Source organism: Cottoperca gobio, chromosome 24 (assembly GCF_900634415.1).
Source record: "Cottoperca gobio chromosome 24, fCotGob3.1, whole genome shotgun sequence".
In the NCBI taxonomy this organism is placed as follows: Eukaryota; Metazoa; Chordata; class Actinopteri; order Perciformes; family Bovichtidae; genus Cottoperca; species Cottoperca gobio.
Genome location: NC_041378.1, coordinates 1,892,383 through 1,910,495, shown reverse-complemented (window position 1 = coordinate 1,910,495; position 18,113 = coordinate 1,892,383). Strand labels below are relative to the sequence as shown.

At 41.0% G+C, this 18,113-nt stretch overlaps 1 protein-coding gene across 7 annotated transcripts; it reads right to left on the bottom strand.

The window, feature by feature from the left end:
- Positions 1-977: 977 nt before the first annotated feature.
- Positions 978-17,600, bottom strand: LOC115028905 (uncharacterized). 7 transcript variants are annotated; one of them, XM_029462827.1, is made up of 9 exons: positions 17,373-17,588; positions 16,882-17,202; positions 3,118-3,369; positions 2,926-2,947; positions 2,783-2,883; positions 2,556-2,648; positions 2,440-2,468; positions 1,983-2,051; positions 978-1,439 (listed from the first exon to the last, which is right to left on the bottom strand). In XM_029462827.1, the coding sequence occupies exons 1-9, from the start codon at positions 17,431-17,433 to the stop codon at positions 1,338-1,340; spliced, it is 1,050 nt and encodes a 349-aa protein (XP_029318687.1). In that variant the 5' UTR covers positions 17,434-17,588; the 3' UTR covers positions 978-1,337. The 7 variants fall into 7 exon arrangements, with proteins under 7 accessions (XP_029318687.1, XP_029318690.1, XP_029318686.1 ...); XM_029462830.1 differs by lacking the exons at positions 2,783-2,883; positions 2,926-2,947; positions 3,118-3,369 and adding exons at positions 16,160-16,315; positions 16,473-16,491; positions 16,726-16,751 and having other exon boundaries at positions 17,373-17,586; XM_029462826.1 differs by having other exon boundaries at positions 3,106-3,369; positions 17,373-17,586.
- Between the last annotated feature and the right edge of the window lie 513 nt (positions 17,601-18,113).

Genomic DNA, 18,113 nt, shown 5'->3' with positions numbered 1-18,113 from the left:
ATCGTGATCCCCCCCCCCCCCCCCGTGTTAGAGACGTATGTGTCTGGAATGTGTCATGTACTGTAGGGGAGCGCCAGCCGAGCAGAATCACTTAGTTTGACAGCCCTTTGTCCTAAACTGCATTAACAACCCCCCTAAACTGCAATTTGTTCATGCTCAACACACACACTAATTACTGTCCATACATGTCTGTGTGTGTGTCTCTCTCTGTGTGTGTGTGTGTGTGTGTGTGTGTGGAGCCTCTGCTTTCTCACACACAGTATGATAGAGTAATATCTGCAAAGGCAAACTGTGACTTCTGTTAGTTACAAGTGGTACTGTCGACACGATCATCATGTATGAACATCAGTTTGACGTGATGCTAAAAGTGAATCTGCTCAATAACTTTCTTGAAATAAGAATTCTTATGCGAGGCAATGTATGTTTCTAGATATCAGAAAGATATCTGGCAGAAGTGGAAGATGTGTTTTCTCACATACTTTACTTGGTTCGTGTGTTTTTCCATATCAGAGAGAAATATTGTTTGTTTTACTCACTTTATGTGTCTGGAATATGTAGAGGTCATTTACAGATAAACATATGAATCATAACTCATTTATTTTCTCTCCATCCTTCCATGTTCTCCTTCCCTCCTGGTCTTGCTTCTTCTTTTTCACTTCCTCTCCATCATCTGAAAACTTAACCCGACTTTTACTTTGCTTCCCTGTTCGAGTGTTACTCTCCTAAAGTTGAACTTCTTGAAAAGAATCATCTTTGCTTCACAGTAAATAAATCTTCCATCAGTTTACAGTATTACACTCGTGGTTCTGGAACAGTGTGTGTTTGTGTGTCTGCATAGTGTTGCATGTGCAGCGTGAGTGTGAAGGATCTCTGACGCCACCCACTGGAGACAAATAGTAGTTTCATGTTTGAAATATACAGAAAGCTGAACAAGAAAACCTCCAACAGAGTGTGAGTGGTTCAGTAAAACACACAGAACAATTAAACTCATTCTTTATTCAGTAAAACATAACAGAAAAAAGCAATATTCACTTAAATGGTACAACAAAATAACTGTGAATTTTAAAAACTTCATTATGCCCGTGCAGGGACTGAGAATAAGAATAAGAATACATTATATATTTAATATGGCTGCCACTTTTTCACACTCCACCTCCAGAGGGAGTCTCAACTCTCTCACATGTTTCCATAAAGTCAGTGCTTTATTCTCACTTTGCTGCAATTAACCCAAGAAAAGCATCAACACGATAAAGATTGATATAAATATAACTGCCAGCTTTGCCCTTAAAATTCTAAATCTATAATGCAAAAAATTGTGCAATTTAATATTCAACATGTTACTTCTTTGGTTTGTTGACGGTGGCGTAGAGGTCGCTGGGATCAGCTGCAGCTCTCACAGTGCTGTAGGTCACAGCATCTCCTTCATCAGCATCGTGAACCTGCAGGGGAAAGTACAACATGACGGACACGTGAAGGACTTCTGAACGTCCTGACTTTGCTGTTATGTAACAAGCGAAATATTCACTGCAGCTTTTATCTGCTGATTGTAATCAAGTGTTGTGTGTGAGGTTGTCATGCTGGTCTGATGGTGGCAGGAGAGGAAAGGTGACAGGCGGAAACCTCCAGGGTCTGAAGAGGCCTTAAAGCTGCATTCTCTCTAATGGCCAGCAGGGGGCGACTCCACTGGTCACATAAAGAAGTCTGTTTGTGGGCGTCCCGGTAGCACAGGCGACCCATATACAAAGACTGAGTCCTTGCCACAGCGGCCTGTGGTTCGAGTCCGCCCCGTGGCCATTTGCTGTATGTCATTTCCCTTCTCTCTCTCTTCCCCTTTCACGATCTACACTTCTCTCTCTTTCAAAAAAACCCCACGAATGATCGCCTCCGTGATACACACGACATTTCATGACTAACATCAGAATAATTCATCACAAACATAAAACCACTTTTCGTTGAGCAGTGTAACCAATCAGACAGCTGACCTGGGCTTTACTGTTCTCCTTCCTGGTGTAGCTGATGGAGGCGTAGGAAACACCTTCTTCAGGATCCGCCTGCACAAAGAAAGTACATTATAAAGAATTATTATTATGATTAATAACATGAAACACTTAATTACAATCTAGATAACGTAATGTTAAGTAACATGCAAGTTTATACTGATAATTCCACTTAATTCTAGTCGCTATATGAGTTAAGAGAGCGCTCAAACATGCAAGCAATGTAATCCAATGCAACAGTTCAATATGAATAACTAAAACCAGACTTTACCCTGAGCCCAGGACGAGTTGGTCATTTTTAAAGGCTGCTGTTTGTGTTTGTATGTTCCACAATGAATCCTTTGAGCTTTGCTGCTACACAAGCTCTTACTCTCTCTACGATACATTCTTATTCTCAGCATCACGGTTGTATAAAAGTTAAATACTCAGTTTTAAGACTCACCATGATGTCATCCGTCTGTGTTTTGTTCCCTGAAAAGAAACAAAGAGATTCCACAGTTACAATCTGGGTTTATCAGAACTTCATGTTTAAGACGTTTAATGTGTGAATGTTCTCACCTTTAGTCTTCTTCCATCTGATGACAGCCACGCTGGTTATTAAGAGCGCTGCAACACCGACCAACGCGCCAACGAGCCAGAGCCACCAAAGAGCTGAAAAGAGAAGTTACAAGTGTTAAAAATAGTCTGAGGTTTTTCATCATCTGCAGGGCGTCACTATTTCTCTACAATCTGAAGGAAAAAAACATCTTTTCTAACTGTAGATGTAGTTCTGTTTACACATTCACCTGTTGGATTATTGTTGTCTTCAGATGCAGCTTCCTTCATCCCTCCTGATGTTGGTGATGTTGTAGTTGTTGTTGGTGATGTTGTAGTTGTTGTTGGTGATGTTGTAGTTGTTGTTGGTGATGTTGTAGTTGTTGTTGGTGATGTTGTAGTTGTTGCATCATCACCTTCAGGAATGAAATAACAAAAAACAAACAAACTGAATCGTTAAAAAACTTCTGCTCAAAACTAAAGTCAGAATGATGTGATAGTAAAAGCTCAAATATAATCACATATCTGGTGTAATTATCCACATGTGATTTTAAACAGCTCATCATATTCTCACCTGGTTTCTCACCTGAGGACTGAGGAGGGCTGAAGGTGAACAGATGCTCTTTCTTATTGTAACGATCTGTCAGTGCACATTTCAATAACTCATAATAACTCAGAGCTGTTGGAAATGTGACCGCGGCTGAACAGGTACTCTGTGATGTCATCATGACATCATTCTCATCACCCTCATACAGCCACTCCACTGTGTGTATACACCGGTCAGATGTCGACACAGAGCAGAGTAATGTCACCTGATCATTGTTGTGATGTTCAGTCACTGAAGATGGAGATATTGTGAGAGAAAGACAACAAGAGTAAAAATGAACTTCCTCACTGTGATCATAATTATTGTAATGTTTCAGTAAATTGTTCTAACAGACAGAAAACATTAAGATGTAAATACTCACAGGTAACAACAGACAGATAATACCAAGGAGCTTCACCATGTTGTTGTCCTGATATGAACTGTACTGCAGGTGTAACGACCAACATCCTGAACTGTGACCTTCTTTATAACCAGAGAACATTCTCTGTAACACTCAGTCTGTCAGATTTAGCTCCGGCTTCTTTGTGAATCTCCCCGTGTTCAAACAGCGTCACCATGTTCCCTGAATAACTCATGTACCAGGTAGTACTGTAACACTTCTCATCATGTATCACATCTTCAAAAGGCAAAGTGACATCATCTCCAACTCTGACAAAGATGGATGGAATAATCACCAGATGCTGCTGTTGAGAAAAAGAGAGACACATGAAGAAAGAGTTCACTAAACTCAACATGTTACAATAAAAACTTGTGTGTGACAGTTAAAGGAAGAATACTTAATAAAGTACTATTAGTAATATCAATGCAGTTTTGTAACATTTCTTCATTGAATGTGTGTTTCATGTGTGTTTACCTGTAAACAGCAGCAGCAGCATCAGAAATGAAGACATTATGATCCTTCTGAATTCAGCCATCGTGCTTCTCTCTTGGTCTCTCGCTCTCAACTGTCAAAGTGTCGAACCTGCTGCTTCTGAAACATGAATACAGCATCTACTTCCTGTGGTCACTTCCTCTTCCTCACTTCATCTCTCCTCTGTTGGCTGTTGAGATGATGTGTGATATTAGTTTTTATTCTCTCTGAATGTCTTGTGAATATCAGAAGAGTGAAACACTTTGTAACATTAACTTTAAGTTTGATGCATTTAGCTGCCTCTCTTCTCTACAGTGATTCACAGTGATGATGACTGTGAGGTCTTGACCAGCGAGAGAACAGAGGAAGATGAGCGTGTGAACATTGTTAGTTATAATAAATGTTAACAGTAATGCCAATAGTTTTCTTTAGATAATGATTATTAAAAACAGACAACATTCATAGTGTTTGAACAGACACACAGTGGTCTGAGACCTGCTGCTTCCTCTTTGTATCTTTGCACTTTTCTATTTTTATTTTCTGAGAACTGAAGGAGAAGTGTTTCTGTGAGGATGTGGGTAACATCAGCAGCAGAGATCTGGAGGTTACACCCTCAGATGTTGACCAGATAAACATCAGAAACATTAAGTGTGAACACATTAATGAGTGTCTACATTAACTGTCTTTATGTGTCTACTTGTGAACACATTAATGAGTGTCTACATTAACTGTCTCTATGTGTCTACTTGTGAACACATTAATGAGTGTCTACATTAACTGTCTCTATGTGTCTACTTGTGAACACATGTAGCAGGTCTGTTCATGTTGTTTTCAAATAGTTTGTACAACTAAAAAATCTGATGTTTTATCTGCGTGTGTGTGACGTCACCACTTCAGGGTTCTCCTGCTCTGCACACTGCAGAGATCTTTGGTCCTTTAATGATGTCTGAGAATAATGTGGAGTCAGATTACAGCTACAGTAAAGAGGTCATGAGCATCCACCATGAACTCTTATTTTAGATGCATTTACATGTTGTAGAAAAACGTGAGAGCCCAGTGCAAACAGAGCTGTTTTTTTTTTTGGGGGGGGGGGGCAACAGGGGCCTGTAACACTGAGCAAGGACCCACCTGTGCCCCCCCCCTCCGAACGAAGATTGTACAATAATAAAAAGTAATGATTCTTTTTGCGACCATCGAGGCAGGGGCGGGACTTTATTTCCATGGATACACCATGCGACCAATCACATGCGAGGACAGACTAGGATCATACCATTATGTGAAAGAAGGAAGGGGGGCAGACGCTCCAAAGACAGCGAGTGTAGTGGTACATTTTGTGGAGTAGCACTGAGACACCCTACCCCCCTACCCCCTCCCTTCCCCCTCTTCCTCATCTTCCTCTCCCTTCCTCCCTTTTAGCGACAGGATGAACAAATTGGTGAAAGGTGGTCTAAACTGACACCTCAAATAACCCCCCGCTCAAAACCATCATACCCCACCATCATCTTCTTCATCTTCTTCTCCCCCCTCCCAGACGTCCCCCGCACCTCCCCTGCTCATGGACACTCAAGGACATCACCCCCCCAAACTGGTCATGCCGTTCCTGTCTGTCCCCCCCTCCGAACGAAGATTGTACAATAATAAAAAGTACTGATTCTTTTTGCGACCATCGAGGCAGGGGCGGGACTTTATTTTGATGGATACACCATGCGACCAATCACATGCGAGGACAGACTAGGATCATACCATTATGTGAAAGAAGGAAGGGGGGCAGATGCTCCAAAGACAGCGAGTGTAGTGGTACAGGCCAGATACACAGAAAGACATAGAGACAGAGAGACAGAGAGAGACAGAGAGAGAGAGAGAGAGAGAGAGAGAGAGAGACAGAGAGACAGACAGAGAGACAGAGAGAGACAGAGAGAGAGAGACAGAGAGAGAGAGACAGAGAGAGAGAGAGAGAGAGAGAGAGAGAGAGAGAGAGAGAGACAGAGACAGAGAGAGAGAGAGAGAGACAGAGAGACAGAGACAGAGAGAGAGAGAGGGAGAGAGAGACAGAGAGAGAGAGAGAGAGAGAGAGAGAGAGACAGAGACGGGGGATTTAAAGCAAGCGCGTCGGGAGAAAGTGAAGAAATGAGAGAACACAGAAACAGAAGCTCTGCACTAAAGACTTTTATCTAAAGTGTCATAATGTTCAGACTTTGGCCTTTATTTATTGGATCTGTTTGCTGTGGTTCTGTGTTAAGTTGTTCATTTAAAGGTTTAATTAGATGTTAAATAGTAACTGTGTAATTGTTTTGTCACGAAAAAAATGCATAAAAATAAAGCTTATGAAAACACTGAATGAGAAATTAATTATCAACACTCAAACCATTTATAATTGCTAAATTAGGTAAAATAGAGTGACACTAAATGAAGAGACATTTGGGAGCCGTAAGAGCCAAAAGAGCCGAATCTTTGAAAAGAGCCGAATCTTTGACAAGAGCCGGACCTCCCATCACTAGTATGAACGGTCTGGCTCGTTACCATGGGAACCTAAAAACAGCACACCGTGATTGATCACTGGAGAGATACTGTCATCAGTCAGGAACATACCAATCATGGTATTGTTTTGTTGTGCGCTATAATTTATACCTAACTAAAAATATTGAAGGCTTGAACACTGCTTCCTCTTCTGTAGCTCTTATGTAGCTCGGGTTGAATGTGCCCCTCTGACAAAACACTTGGTCCCAGTGTAACTCCCTCCAAGCACAGGCAGACACATGTGGCTTTCTTAGAACGGGTTTATTTGGAGCTTTCTCTCCTCCAGATCCACCGTGAAAACTAAACCTAACAAACAAACAAACAATGTAGCATAACCTCCTACCAACGTACATAACAGTACAATACAAACAACTATACCTCGTTGGCTGCATGCTATAACCTGAGGAAGTCTTGTGGTGTCGTTGGAAGTGCGCTGAAGTCTTTTGTCACCCGTCCAAACTTTCCTCCGGAGCTCTTAAGTGTCCATTTGGTCGCAGGTGTTGCACGTCTTAATTACAGGAGAGCAACCAAATGAGACTTCCGCCGAGACTTCACAACAAAACTTATGTATACTAAATTAAATAATGTGAACAACAAATGCAACTTAAATACATTGTAAATCATGAGATTCTCTTGTAAACTGTAATAAATTATAATGATTGGAAACAAGCTAATGGCTACAGTTACACTCCCGCGACTCTACTGTATCAGGCATTAACATTAACGGTAAGAAAGATACCAAAACATACTGCTTCCCTGATGAAATGATCTGTGACATAACAGAAAAACTTCCAGAAATGCTGTCTGTCCACAAATATGTGAACAAGGTCATTATTCATGCTGGGAATAATGATATCTCAAGGGAAGAAACGGAAACACTAAAACGTGACTTTACTGAACTGCTAAAAGTTGTAGGCTCTAAAGACATTGAAACATACATCAGTGGTCCCATCCCACCAGCCAGGTCAGGAGTGAATCGTTTTAGCAGAATTTTGGGGCTCAGCAGGTGGCTATCAGTTACCTGTCCCCTGCACAAAGTGAACTTTATTGACAACTTCAATCTGTTCTGGCAGCGTAGAGGCCTTTTTGGAAGAAATAGACTTTCTCTCAACAGATCTGGAGAAAAACTGTTCGCTTCCAATATAGATCACGCCATTAGCCACCCGACTTTGGCTAAATGCAAGGAGACACCATCCACCACACCACCAGATAACCACCATGATGACGTCCAAACAACTGGAGCGAGTGACCTTGCTGCAGTACCAGCCACAACAAGCCTGCACACCAAGGACCCCAGTCTCTCAACTCCACCTCCAGACATGGATGAAGTTGAAATTTTGTGGAGTAGCACTGAGACACCCTACCCCCTCCCCTCCTCCCCCTCTTCCTCATCTTCCTCTCCCTTCCTCCCTTTTAGCGACAGGATGAACAAATTGGTGAAAGGTGGTCTAAACTGACACCTCAAATAACCCCCCGCTCAAAACCATCATACCCCACCATCATCTTCTTCATCTTCTTCTCCCCCCTCCCAGACGTCCCCCGCACCTCCCCTGCTCATGGACACTCAAGGACATCACCCCCCCAAACTGGTCATGCCGTTCCTGTCTCGACTACTACCAGACTAAATAATCAGCGCTCAGCACGCACTGCGTCTGGTTATCTTAGATATATCAGTGCACAGCCAGGACCAGCTTTGACTCCTGTCACAGACTCCCTGCAGCTGAAAGTGACTCTTCTGAATGTCAGATCACTGGCTACCAAATCTTTTTTGATTAATGATATGATAGTTCAAAAGAACTTGCACTGTATGTTTCTAGTTGAGACCTGGTTAAACAACATTACTGGTGTGGCAACACTGACTGAGACGTGTCCTCCAAACTATAAATACTATCAGGCTCAGGCAAAATAGGAAAGGTGGAGGGATTGCCGCTATCTTATCAGCGTCGCTTGTATGTAATACATTGACCTGGGTGAATTTACATCATTTGAATATCTTGCTATTGAGTTTAAAGCAGAATTATCTTTGCTCATCATCACATTGTACAGGCCAGCAAAATATTCAGCACTATTTCTAGAGGAATTCTCAGAGCTGATTTCGTTCAGCATCACTAGATGTGAAAGAATGATCCTGCATGGAGACCTAAATATTCACATCAATAAGAAGAATGATCCCAAGACTATTGAACTTCAAAAGTTATTCGACAGCTATGATCTAAAACAAAATATCAGTGAGCCCACTCATCAGCATGGTAACACACTAGACTTAGTGATAACGACAAGGCTGGACATCGATAAGGTCTCAGTAATCGCATTACCAATATCTGACCATCACTGTGTGTTTTTTGATGCTAACCTAATCTTAACAAAGACCAAAAGAGAGACAGTGGTCAAACAAAGAATACTAGATGACACAGCAGAGGAAACATTCTCTAACATCATGAGATCATTTGAGCCATGCTCAGACTGCTCCTTAAATCTTATGGTTGAAAATCTAAACAACACCTTGTCATCTACCCTGGATATTGTTTCTCCATTAAAGGTAAAAAGAAATCCACTGACAGAATCTCCCCATGGTTAATCAACAGCAATGTTACTCAGACTAAGAGGACTTGTAGAGCAGCTGAACGAAGATGGAGGAAAACTAAGCTCACAGTTAACTATGATATCTACAAAGAATCCATGGCTGCCTATGGTAAAGCAATGCAGCTGCAAGAAAGGATTACTTTTCTAAGATTATCACAGAGAATGTTGGAAATTCTAGAATACTATTCTCGACTATTAACCAACTACTGAACACTGCCCCCACCCCTCCGCAGTCCTCTACATCAAAGTGTGAAGAACTCACATTGTTCCTCAATAATAAAATAACTTCAATCAGAGCCAGCATCACTTATGATGCAGACACAGAGAACATCTGCAAACATTGTGATGTAACCATGGGAACATTCACCTGCATCACATTAACTGAGCTTCATGAAACTGTGATGGAGTGTAACTCCTCCACCTCTTGTGTTGACCCGATACCTACAACATTCTTTAAGCGGATATTCAACAGCATTTCAAGTCACGTCCTAAATATTATAAACGCGTCTCTTCTAACGAGCATCTTCCCAGACGTCTTCAAAACAGCCGTTGTAAAACCCTTGCTAAAGAAACCTAACCTAGACAGTAATACGCTGACCAACTATAGGCCAATATCTAACCTTCCATTCATCAGCAAAATACTAGAAAAAATAGTCTCGGTCCAAATAAACTCCTTTCTTAAAGAAAACAACATCCTGGAGGAATTTCAATCAGGCTTCAGAGCATGCCACAGTAACGAAACTGCTCTGACTAAAATAATTAGTGACCTCAGACTAAACTCTGACACAAACAAGGTCTCAATTCTTATCCTGCTAGACCTGAGCGCAGAATTTGACACGATCGACCATGACATCCTAATTAATCTTCTAGAAAAACTGGTTGGTCTTTCTGACTGTGTATTAAACTGGTTCAGAACATATATCAAAGGGAGAAAGTATTTTGTCAGGCTTGGAGATCATGTGTCAGAGAAGCCCACTTTGGAGTTCCACCTTAGAAATATAGCTAAAATCAGACAATTTATAAATCAAAAGGATGCTGAAAAACTAATCCATGCTTTTATCTCAATCCGACTCGATTACTGTAATGCACTCTTTACCGGCCTCCCAAAAAAACCAACGGAGAGACTTCAGCTCATCCCAAACGCTGCAGCGAGGCTGCTGACTAGAACCAAGAGGAGAGACCACATCAGTCCAGTGTTAGCCGCTCTACACTGGCTTCCACTAACTTTTAGAATTGATTTTAAGGTCCTCCTTCTTGTATACAAAGCCCTAAACGGAACCGCACCAAGTTACACTGCCAACTCTCTAATAAACGATGTGCCCCCAAGAACATTACGATCATCCACTACTGGTTTATTAAATGTTCCCAGAAACATCCAAAAGAAAATTGGGGATGCAGCCTTTATCAATTATGCACCAAAGTTATGGAACACTTTACCTGCAGACATCAGGGAGGCAAGCTCGCTCAATATCTTCACAAGTAAAAACATATCTCTTTACTTTAGTCTTTTAATGGTGATATTTCATATATTTTTATCTTAGCCTTTTAATGGTGCCACTTTCAACTAATTTAAATGATTGCATACATTTTTGCCATGCCTGGTTTAACATTGAATGTGTAAAGGTAACTGAGATGAATCTCAGAGTGTGTATTTTTGAAAAGCCTGAGATCAAAATGTGTATTGGAGAAAAACTGGCTTTAACCGAAGGGAGTAAACCAGTTGAAAGGCCACAGGGGCGCATTGTTGATCTCAAGCTTTCAAAATATGGCTCTGACAGTTTAAAACATTTACAAGAATGGTGTGATGAATGTGATTTCCCGGCAGTAGGGTCGTTAAGTACGGCACAGATAGGGAAACTAGGCATGAATTCCAATTTATATTTATAATTTTATACTATTTTAATTCTGCTATTTATGTACAATTTTAATTCTGCTATATTATATTATTTTAATTCTGCTATTTTATCTGCTATTTCATCTGCTATTTTATACTATTTTAATTCTGCAATTTTTGTAATGGTACTTCACACTCATTTACATCTACACTGTGATTATTGTACTGTAAATGCTCTTATTCTGTCTATTCTTGTACTAATTGTTATGTTTTTACTGTGAAGCACTTTGGGCTGCAATTCTTATATGAAAGGTGCTCTACAAATAAAGATTATTAATATTATTATTATTATTATTATTATTATTATTTTGTATTGGAGAAGTTTGTGGCCAATCCTACGCTGTGTCAGCTAGACTGCTGTAGGAAAGTTGATTTACGGTTAATTGCTGACCATTAAACAATTTTTGTCTCCACTATTCTTGTGAAAAGTGACTTGAAAGTTACATTCGTCAAAGGGCTAATTGAACAGGGAGTGTTGTGTCTGCATGATTCTGTGGGATCTCCTAGCATGGTGGCTGGGGCTGATGCAGCAGTATCCCCTGGTAAGGGCCGCTCTGAAGTTACTCCTGTTATTCAGGGCCGTGGGTCACAGGAAAAACCTTTCACCTTGCCTCAGTTTGATGCATTTTCTGCAGAGTCTTCTCCTACAGGCTCGAAGTTAGATGCTAGGCTAAAGGTGCGGTTGGCTCATCTCCAATTGGAGAAGCGTGAGCGAGAGTGTCAACTCCGGCGGGAGCTGGAGGCAGACACAGCCATTCGAATGCGTGAGTTGGAGCTGCAAACAAATTGGGTGGCTAACTCCTGTGTGCCAGCAGTTCCCTATGGTTCGGCTGCCTCATTTGATGTGAGCAAGCACATTAATTTGGTCTCCATTTTTCGTGAGTCTGAAGTCGAGTCTTACTTTGGTGCATTTGAGCGCATTGCTGTTGCGCTGCACTGGCCGGAAGACGTCTGGGCAATACTATTGCAGTGCAAGCTAATTTGAAAGGCTCAGGAGGCTTGCTCGTCTCTCTCTGTGGAAGATAGTTTAGTCTATGAGAATGTTACATGTGCTATCCTCAGAGCGTACGAGCTGGTGTCTGAGGCCTACCGACAGCGGTTTCGTGACCTGAAGAAAATCCCTGGCCAGACATATGTAGACATTGCAAGAGAAAAGAGAATACTGTTTGGCAGGTGGTGTAGAGCACATAAGGCTAATGACTTAGCATCAGTGTGTGAGCTGATGATGTTGGAAGAATTTAAAAACTGTGTCCCAGAGCGTACTGTTGTTTATTTAAATAAACAAAAGGTAAACACCCTACAGCAGGCTACAATTCTGGCAGATGAATTTGCACTCACCCACAAAACTGTTTTTTCTCAGCGTGATACCCCTCGTAGAGATTCGTACAGCAGAGCTCGTGACACACCTGTCCAATGTTCCTTCGTCAGGCCCTAGACCAGAGAGGCCTTGTTTTTTTGTCACAACCCCGGTCATTTGATTGCAGACTGTGCAGCGGCAGGCAGGTGTTCCTAGGCCGCCCCAGGGAGTGGCTTTGATAAAAACGGTGTCTCTTAGTGGTCAGGTCCGTGCTAACAAAGGGCCTGATAAGTGTTTCAAACCATTCATTTCTACTTTGTCTCTCTCTGTCAGGGAAGGTGGAGAAACAGCGTCAGGTCACTGTGTCCTTTATCCCTGCTAGTGCCCTACCCTTGAGTGCTGAGTCTGCCTGTGGTGCAAGTGCGATGGTACGAGGTATTGGGATGGGTTGTGTGTCCGCACCTCTTCACGTTATTTATATGCAGTCTAAACTGGCTACTGGTTGTTTCCCAGTTGCCGTACTCCCTGTTTTTCCCATTGAGGGTGTGGATTTCATCGTGGGTAATGACATTGCGGGAGGTAAAGTATATCCAACTCCTGAGGTTGCTGACACTCCAGTTCCTGAAGTAGTAGGTGATGACCTAGCTCAGACTCATCCGGAGGTGTTTGCAGTTAGTGTTTTAACCAGAGCTCAGGCTTGTAAGCAGACTCAGGATGTTGATCTTGGTGATACCTTATTTGTTTCTGCTAAATCCGATGACAGGTGGCCCCTTGTTGATGGTTTGGTGAAGGACCCTCCAACAGGGCTTGCAGGTGTAACCGATTCCGTCACTACAGCTCCTGTAGTGTCTCTGCCGTTAACCCTGGGCGCTCATCACTGCCCAGGAAGGTGACCCTACCTTGGAAAAGTGTTGTGTCGCTGCTGAGAATGCTAGTGTGTGTAATGTAAGGCAGTTGATTTTTGTGAACAATGGTATGGTGATGCGTCATTGCATCACATATAGCGAATGAGAGGGGGGTGACATGCGCCTGTGGAGTGAGCATAAGACAGAACTAGACTATGTTTGATAACCCGACGACATCCCCTCACACAGGGTAGATAAGCCTTATGTATGGAAATGTTATGGACTCAGGTGTTAGATCAAGAGATAATGTGAAAAACACAGTCCCTTGATTTATTGTCAGGAGACTAAGACGATGGGAAATGATATTCTCAGTATCGTCATAGAGGTGTGGGCAAATGTGTATAAAAGAAAAGCACAGAACGTTAGGATTTAGTGTTTACAACCGGTTGTAACCTCGGGTGATTTCTTATTTTCATATAAGAATAAACTCTATTGTATCTAACTGTGTTCTTCTCCAGTGAACTTCTTTTGAATCTGTTGTAACTTTAAGACTAGAACTAGATCAGAACTTCAATAGCTTATTAGATTTAAAACGTTTGAGGAAGAGGTCCAGTCTTCACTTCTGGCCCGGAGAAAATACTTTTTCCCCGTCACACCCACCACCCACTCGACCCCCACTGTCTGTCTTAACGATATTAAAACAGGTTTTTTTTCCTTCTGTTTGGTCTTTTGTTTGCATCTTGTGTGTATGCACACATTTCTAGAATTTGTAGATTTGTCTATTTCTAAATTGTTACATTTCTTTAAGTATCTAAAAAAGCGATATATAAATTAAATGTATTAACATTATTATTATTATTATTATTATTATTATTATTATTATTATTATTATTATTATTATTATTATTATTATTATTATTATTATTATTATTATTAACATCAGCAGCAGAGCTCTGGAGGTTTCACCCTCGGATGTTGACCACATGAACATGAGAAACATGAAGTGTGAACACATTAATGAGTGTCTACATTAACTGTCTCTATGTGTCTACTTGTGAACACATGTAGCAGGTCTGTTCATGTTGTTTTGAAATAGTTTGTAGATCTAAAAATCTGATGTTTTATCCGAGTGTGTGTGACGTCACCACTTCAGAGTTCTCCTGCTCTGCACACTGCAGACATCTTTGGTCCTTTATTGATTTTTTGGAATAGTGTGTGTTTGTGTGTCTGCATAGTGTTGCATGTGCAGCGTGAGTGTGAAGGATCTCTGACGCCACCCACTGGAGACAAATAGTAGTTTCATGTTTGAAATATACAGAAAGCTGAACAAAAAAACTACCAACAAAGTGTGAGTGGTTCAGTAAAACACACAGAATAATTAAAGGTGTGAAACCACGACTCATTCTTTATTAAGTAAAACATAACAGAAAAAAGCAATATTCACTTAAATGGTACAACAAAACAACTTTGAATTTAAAAAAAAGCGAGAGTTCATTTAAAAAACTTCATTATGCCCGTGCAGGGACTGAGAATAAGAATAAGAATACATTATATATTTAATATGGCTGCCACTTTTTCACACTCCACCTCCAGAGGGAGTCTCAACTCTCTCACATGTTTCCATAAAGTCAGTGCTTTATTCTCACTTTGCTGCAATTAAGCCAAGAAAAGCATCAACACGATAAAGATCGATATAAATATAACTGCCAGCTTTGCCCTTAAAATTCAAAATCTATAATGCAAAAAATTGTGCAATTAATATTCAACATGTTACTTCTTTGGTTTGTTGACGGTGGCGTAGAGGTCGCTGGGATCAGCTGCAGCTCTCACAGTGCTGTAGGTCACCGCATCTCCTTCATCAGCATCGTGAACCTGCAGGGGAAAGTACAACATGACGGACACGTGAAGGACTTCTGAACGTCCTGACTTTGCTGTTATGTAACAAGCGAAATATTCACTGCAGCTTTTATCTGCTGATTGTAATCAAGTGTTGTGTGTGAGGTTGTCATGCTGGTCTGATGGTGGCAGGAGAGGAAAGGTGACAGGCGGAAACCTCCAGGTCTGAAGAGCCTTAAAGCTGCATTCTCTCTAATGGCCAGCAGGGGGCGACTCCACTGGTCACATAAAGAAGTCTGTTTGTGGGCGTCCCGGTAGCACAGGCGACCCATATACAAAGACTGAGTCCTTACCACAGCGGCCTGTGTTTCAAGTCCGACCCATGGCCATTTGCTGTATGTCATTTCCCTTCTCTCTCTCATCCCCTTTCACGATCTACACTTCTCTCTCTGTCATTAGAGGCATAAAAAGCCCAAAAATATAACTTAAAAAAAGAAAGAAGTCTGTTTGTATAGAAGTCTCTGAGAAAATGATCCGACTGAAGTTTCTTCATGACTTTATATTCATAATCTCTAGTTTCAGGTCTTCTTCAACACAAAGCAGCGTATGCTTTAGGGTGGGACTACCTTCTGATTGACAGGTCGCACAGTTTCAGTTCATGACAGCTAATTGACACCTCTTTGGTCGCATAAAATGTCTTGTTAAGCGTTCGGTTGTACTTTCAGCTGCTTATGTTTATATGTTCCACATTGAGTCATTTGAGCTTTGCTGCTACACAAGCTCTTACTTTCTCTACAATACATGCTTATTCTCTGCATCACGGTTGTATAAAAGTTAAATACTCAGTTTTAAGACTCACCATGATGTCATCCGTCTGTGTTTTGTTCCCTGAAAAGAAACAAAGAGATTCCACAGTTAAAATCTGGGTTTATCAGAACTTCATGTTTAAGAAGTTTAATGTGTGAATGTTCTCACCTTAAGTCTTCCATCTGAGGACAGCCACGCTGGTTATTAAGAGCGCTGCAACACCGACCAACGCGCCAACGAGCCAGAGCCACCGCGGAGCTGAAAAGAGAAGTTACAAGTGTTAAAAATAGTCTGAGGTTTTTCATGATCTACAGGGCGTCACTATTTCTCTACAATCTGAAGGAAAAAAACATATTTTCTAACAGTAGATGTAGTTCTGTTTACACATTCACCTGTTGGATTATTGTTGTCTTCAGATGCAGCTTCCTTCATCCCTCCTGATGTGCTCATGTTCACTGTTGTCCGTTTAGTTGTTGTTGGTGATGTTGTAGTTGTTGTTGGTGATGTTGTAGTTGTTGTTGGTGATGTTGTAGTTGTTGCATCATCACCTTCATGAATGAAATAACAGAAACAAACAAACTGCATCACTAAAAAACTTCCGCTCAAAACTAAAGTCAGAATGATGTGATAGTAAAAGTTCAAATATAATCACATATCTGGTGTAATTATCCACATGTGATTTTAAACAGCTCATCATATTCTCACCTGGTTTCTCACCTGAGGACTGAGGAGGGCTGAAGGTGAACAGATGCTCTTTCTTATTGTAACCATCTCTCACTGCACATTTCAATAACTCATAATAACTCCGATTAAAGTGAGCTGTTGGAATTGTGACCCAGACTGAACTGGTAAACGGTGTTGACCCAAAGTATTTGGAATATTTCTCATCACCCTCATACAGCCAGTCCACTCTGTGTGTAGACTGGCCATATGTTGACACAGAGCAGTCTAACTCCACCTGATCATTGTTGTGATGTTCAGTCACTGAAGATGGAGATATTGTGAGAGAAAGACAACAAGAGTAAAAATGAACTTCCTCACTGTGATCATAATTATTGTAATGTTTCAGTAAATTGTTCTAACAGACAGAAAACATTAAGATGTAAATACTCACAGGTAACAACAGACAGTTCATACAGAGCATCTTCACCAAGTTGTTGTCCTGATATGATCTGTCTGCAGATGTAAAGACCAACATCCTGAACTGTGACCTTCTTTATAACCAGAGAACATTTCTCTGTAACACTCAGTCTGTCAGATTTAGCTCCGGCTTCTTTGATAATCTCCCCGTGTTCAAACAGTAACACTGAGTAGTCTGAATAACTCATGATCCAGGTATAACTGTCACACTTCTGATCATGTGTCACATTTTCAAAAGGCAAAGTGACATCATCTCCAACTCTGACAAAGATGGAGGAATAATCACCAGATGCTGCTGTTGAGAAAAAGAGAGACACATGAAGAAAGAGTTCACTAAACTCAACATGTTACAATAAAAACTTGTGTGTGACAGTTAAAGGAAGAATACTTAATAAAGTACTATTAGTAATATCAATGCAGTTTTGTAACATTTCTTCATTGAATGTGTGTTTCATGTGTGTTTACCTGTAAACAGCAGCAGCAGCATCAGAAATGAAGACATTATGATCCTTCTGAATTCAGCCATCGTGCTTCTCTCTTGGTCTCTCGCTCTCAACTGTCAAAGTGTCGAACCTGCTGCTTCTGAAACATGAATACAGCATCTACTTCCTGTGGTCACTTCCTCTTCCTCACTTCATCTCTCCTCTGTTGGCTGTTGAGATGATGTGTGATATTAGTTTTGATTCTCTCTGAATGTCTTGTGAATATCAGAAGAGTGAAACACTTTGTAACTTAACTTTAAGTTTGATGCATTTAGCTGCCTCTCTTCTCTACAGTGATTCACAGTGATGATGACTGTGAGGTCTTGACCAGCGAGAGAACAGAGGAAGATGAGCGTGTGAACATTGTTAGTTATAATAAATGTTAACAGTAATGCCAATAGTTTTCTTTAGATAATGATTATTAAAAACAGACAACATTCATTGTGTTTGAACAGACACACAGTGGTCTGAGACCTGCTGCTTCCTCTTTGTATCTTTGCACTTTTCTATTTTTTATTTTCTGAGAACTGAAGGAGAAGTGTTTCTGGGAAAATGTGGTTAACATCAGCAGCAGAGCTCTGCAGGTTTCACCCTCAGATGTTGACCACATGAACATCAGAAATATATACAGTTAATGTAGACACTACATGAAGTGTTCCCACTTCATGTAGTGTCTACATTAACTGTCTTTATGTGTCTACTTTTGAACACGTGTAGCGGGTCT

What these genes read in the sequence shown, in the direction of transcription:
- LOC115028905 (XM_029462823.1), bottom strand. Translation starts at nt 17,433, where the DNA reads ATGGCTGAATTCAGAAGGATCATAATGTCTTCATTTCTGATGCTGCTG. An exon ending in CACAGACGGATGACATCATG is followed by an intron (nt 2,052 to 2,439) that starts GTGAGTCTTAAA and finishes TTCTTTGTGCAG; the next exon opens with GCGGATCCTGAAGAAGGTGT. An exon ending in AGGAGAACAGTAAAGCCCAG is followed by an intron (nt 1,440 to 1,982) that starts GTCAGCTGTCTG and finishes TTTCCCCTGCAG; the next exon opens with GTTCACGATGCTGATGAAGG.